The sequence below is a fragment of the Poecilia reticulata genome, linkage group LG12, assembly GCF_000633615.1.
Source record: "Poecilia reticulata strain Guanapo linkage group LG12, Guppy_female_1.0+MT, whole genome shotgun sequence".
NCBI lineage: Eukaryota > Metazoa > Chordata > Actinopteri > Cyprinodontiformes > Poeciliidae > Poecilia > Poecilia reticulata.
Genome location: NC_024342.1, coordinates 26,119,688 through 26,124,362, shown reverse-complemented (window position 1 = coordinate 26,124,362; position 4,675 = coordinate 26,119,688). Strand labels below are relative to the sequence as shown.

General features: G+C 51.1%; 1 protein-coding gene across 4 annotated transcripts in view; it reads left to right on the top strand.

Annotated features, from left to right (window-relative positions):
* The window catches only part of nadk2 (NAD kinase 2, mitochondrial), a 25,611-nt gene that overhangs the window by 12,494 nt on the left and 8,442 nt on the right, over positions 1-4,675 (top strand). The window contains exons 1-5 of one of the 4 annotated variants that reach the window (XM_008424836.2): positions 1,946-3,198; positions 3,660-3,748; positions 3,870-3,958; positions 4,360-4,441; positions 4,544-4,627. In XM_008424836.2, coding sequence (XP_008423058.1) covers positions 2,986-3,198; positions 3,660-3,748; positions 3,870-3,958; positions 4,360-4,441; positions 4,544-4,627 — 557 coding nt within the window. In that variant the 5' untranslated portion in view covers positions 1,946-2,985. Of the gene's footprint in view, positions 1-1,945; positions 3,199-3,659; positions 3,749-3,869; positions 3,959-4,359; positions 4,442-4,543; positions 4,628-4,675 lie in introns of those variants that run through there. The other 3 variants (XM_008424840.2, XM_008424841.2, XM_017307870.1) reach the window with 3 other exon arrangements.

Genomic DNA, 4,675 nt, shown 5'->3' with positions numbered 1-4,675 from the left:
TTTAAAGTCATAATTATGAGATTTAAAGTCATAATTTCGACTTTCAAAGTCATAATTATGAGATTTATGACTTTGAAAGTTATAATTATGACTTTAAATCTCATAATTATGACTTCCTGTTTAGCTTTTTTTTTTTTTCATGGCGGAAATGGGCTTCCATAAACTTCGGTTATTTAGCCTGTAAAACATTTTATTACAGGTTTTATCCGCCTACTTATCGACGTCACAGCTCAAAACTCAAACGTCCAATTAGCTTCAAGCTAGTTCTGCTTTAGCACTAAACATGTAGCCTGCTAACTAACTAGCTTACGAATTAAACCTTCAGTTGGTGGTTAAATATTTAGCTCGGTAACTAAAACAACTTGTTAACTGAATGTTAAGCTAAATCTTTAGATATTTAACTCCGAGCTAAACGTTTAGCTAATATGCTAATTTACTTGCTGATAACCGGAAGTGGGCGATGAATTCGACTTCTTCTCCTTCACATCATTTCAGAATAAAACAAAAGCGCGGGCAACAGTTACTGCGCTGGCTGGAACGCTTTTATTTTGACAGTCCACATCCGGTTATCGGGAAGTCGATTTGAACACTAGCCAAACAAAGCAACACATTTAGCTAGCATTTAGCTGTGACAAACTAAAATAAGAAACGTGTGAATACTTTTTTTTTCTCTCTTTTTCACAGCATATTTACGTCACAGTTTCCGGCCTGACGTGTTTCCTGTCCGCCAGGATCCGACGTTCGCAGGGAACGACGGAGGAGAAACGTTCCCGGATGTTTTCTCCTGCTGGATGAAAATCTTTTCCATAAATGTTTAAATCCAAGCAGATGAACCGCGTTAAGGTTCGGTTCGGTTCGGTTCTCTGAAGCTCGAACTGGGACTCAGTTTCACCCAAAGCGACTCATTTGGGGTGAAAATGAACAGCAAGGCAGCAGCTAGCAGTTATTTTACCAATCGATTAACCGGTTGGCACATTCATTAAGCCGTTTTATACAATATTAGAAAAGCATTAAAAGATCCAAAAAAAATAAAAAACAATTAAACACCTTTTTAAAAAATAAGAAAACAAACATTTTATTCACCTGAAGACCAGGTGAAGCTAAAACCGCAACAGGCTAACACAGGTTTACACAGTGAAATGGTTTAAAGTACGACATTAATTTCTCTACAGTTTTCAGTTGACGATTAATCGCAGACTAAATTAGTGAGGGTTACGTCAGTTATCGATTAGCCTCGATTAACCGATCTGCTGCGGAATTAGCCAAAAATGCAATTAGTTTAATTTTTTAAAGGTTAAAGTCTGAGGAGATGATGATGATGATGGTGGTGATGGTGATGAAGATGCTGCCCTCCATCTTGAACCCGGCTCCTCGCGTCGATGAGATGAATCTGAGCTCACCTGTCTGCCTCTCCGGTCTCAGTGATGCGGCTGCAGAGTCGGAGGGAAACTTCCTGCTCTGATCTGAGCGCTGAGCTTCTTCTTCACCTCCCGCTCCGGCGGAGGGAGGAGGAAGAGGAGGAGGAGGAGGAGGAGGAGGAGGGACAGGAGGGACAGGAGGACAGACGATTCGGAATTAACCGAATCGTTTGAGGCGGGAAAACAGGAATGAGGTTTGGAGGATGCGCTCCGTCCCGCTCGGGACTTGGTATAGTTCATGATGGTCCTCAGAGGGAACCGCAGCGCAATTAGCTGGAAAAGTGGAGCTGGAGCGGGAATAGGTGACCTGACAGCGAGGAGAGGCGTTCCCATGACGACGGAGGACAATTAGAGGAGAAGATTCCCCCCCCCCCACCCCGAACCAGGACCGGGACCAGGTCAGGCAGCCTCGGTTCCGACTCCTCAGACTGCAGGATGAGACCCAAACACCGGGACGTGGTGCCGGTTCTGGCTCTGGTACCTTCATCCTCCCAACATTAAAATAAAGAAACACACCCGAAGCAAAATTCAGACTAAAATCCAAACTTTTAATGCTTTAAAAAGACCAAAATCTTTTATTTCAAACGTTTTTTATGGTTGATTCCAATCAGAAGCAGCAAAATGTAGATTTAAGCATGAATTAAAATACAGTGGTGATGGCCTAATAAACTTATTTAGCATAAAAATGCAAAACTTTTAACATAATTGGCAGCTTTTGCTCACTGAATGTGTTCATTTATAACTGCAGTATATTATTTAATGCCTTATTTCACTAATTTGTAACAAACTATACTTCTGTTAATGAGTATTTAAAACCTAACAATATGCAAAAACCTGAGGGTCACGACCCCTATAGTGAAATCCTCTGATTTAAGCTGCTGTGGGAGAAGAAATTAAAGAGCCGGTTAGCGGCTAGAAGATCCGGCTCTTTCAGGAGCCAAATGAAGCGGATCTCGCGGAGAAGCTGGAATTCCCAGCCGCTGCTGCGTCACGTACGTAGCCAATCCAGAGGAACCTACGCAGGTTACGTAGATCCGCAGTACGTGCCGAGGCGCCTGGTGTGTTTAGCAGCTTTGCTCCTCTGTAGTTTCGCGTTTTTCCTCTTTATTTGATGTTTTCCGGTTCTGGTTCTGGTTCGGAACCGAGTCGCCGCTTCGCTGCGCTCCGAGCTGCCGAGTTAAACCCGGGGAGCGGCTTCAGTAGGCGGCTCTCGGGCTGCGGAGAGCCCCGCTGCTAGCAGCCTTAGCTGGGTCAACCAGGCTAGCAGCCTTAGCTGGGTCAACCAGGCTAGCGGCTAACTGGTTAACCAGGCTAGCAGGCTAACTGGTCAACCAGGCTAGCAGCCTTAGCTGGGTCAACCAGGCTAGCGGCTAACTGGTCAACCAGGCTAGCGGCTAACTGGTCAACCAGGCTAGCGGCTAACTGGTTCACCAGCCGGTCACCAGCTGCCCTCCTCACCCCGGGCTGGACTCCTGGACCGGCCATGTCCGCTCACTAACCGCAGCAGCAGCAGCTCCAGAACCCTCGGCTCGGCTCGGTTCGCCATAATCCGGCTTCAGGTCCCGGAATGGCTCGCTGCCCGGCGGTGAACCTGCTGCGGTTCGGGACCAGGAGCGGCTTCCTGCGGCCTCTGCACGCCGCGGCGGGCGGCCGCTCCGCGGAACCGAGAGCCGGGTTCAAACCGGACCGGGTTGCCGTGGTTACCAAAACCACCCGGTATGAGTTCGAGCAGCAGCGGTACCGGTACGCCGGGCTGTCTGAGGAGGACCTGAAGCAGCTGGTAAGGAACGGTTCTGGACGGGTCCACACTGGGACTGGGTCACACTGGTGGGTCAGACTGGGTCAGGGTTCTGGTCGTTCTGGGTCAGGGTTCTGGTATTTGTGGTTCTGTTGGGTCTAAACGGATCAGGACAACCCAGCTGGCATGTTTACACATTAAAATCTGAAAAGTGCGGCGTGCCTGTGTGCAGCCCCTCCAGACTGACTAGCAGAGATTTGACCTCTGTGGTGGTTAAACATGGTTTCCTTTGTGCCCCTGAGCCAGAACCATCAACCCGGTCGGGTTTCTGGTTCTGGTTCTGGCTCTGCTGGAGGTTCTCCTATGAAAACGGGGTCCTTCCTCTCCACCGTCGCCCCCTGCTGGTCGGGAGGAGAGATGCTGCCAGCCAGAACCTGCTCTGTGCTTCTGTTGCCCTCTGGGCTCCATCAGCCTTACGACCTTTGACCTCTGCTGTCTTTCAGCTAGCCATGAAGGGCTCCAGCTACAGCGGCCTGCTGCAGCGCCACAACATCCACACCAGCAACGTGGAGCACGTCGTCCAGAGCCTGCAGTGAGTCCAGCTGCTAGCTGCTAGCAGCTAGCTTCTGCTGCTAGCAGCTAGCTTCTGCTGCTAGCAGCTAGCTTCTTCTGCTAGCTGCTAGCTTCTGCTAGCTCCGTCTCTCTGTCCGCAGGAGCGCCGGCGTCGAGGTGCGGGTTGTGCGGAGAGGGGAGTACGACGAGGAGGTGGTCCGGTGGGCCGACGCCATCGTCTCGGCTGGAGGTAAGCCCCGCCCACCGGGTCCCCGGCGACCAATCGGGGCCCAGGCGTCGCTGGATTTAACTCCTCGGTTCTCGTTGGGCTGCGACTCGTCGAGTTCTGGGCGCGCTTCTGGCTCACCTTGATGCGTAACCGTGGCAACGGGGTCCCGTTTGTCCGGCCGGTTGGCGTCTGAAAGGCTGCAGTAACCCCTGACCTTTGACCCCCACGCCGTGGAGACTCGGCCGCCTGCGAGCAGCCGCTGCTGCGCTGACTGCTACAGGAGGTCCTGCAGCGGATCAAACCCTGCAGAACTTCTTGGTTGACGTTGGGTTCATGGTTCTGGTTCTGGTTCCGGTTCTGGTTCTGGTTCTGGTTCTGGTTCCGGTTCTGGTTCTGGTTCTGATAACTGCAGTGTGTTCCAGGTGACGGGACGATGCTGCTGGTGGCCAGTAAGGTTCTGAACAAGGACAAGCCGGTTGTTGGGGTGAACACCGACCCAGACAGGTAAGCCCCGCCCACGTTGTCTAAGCCCCGCCCACGTGGTCTAAGCCCCGCCAACGTTGACTAAGCCCCGCCTCCTGCTTCACCTGGCCGTCTCTCCAACAGGTCAGAAGGTCACCTGTGTCTGCCGGTGCGCTACACCCACGCCTTCCCAGAGGCCCTGGAGCGGCTCTGCCGTGGTGAGTTCAGGTGCGTACTTACCTGTCAGTCATGGTGAGTTCAGGTGTGTTTACCTGT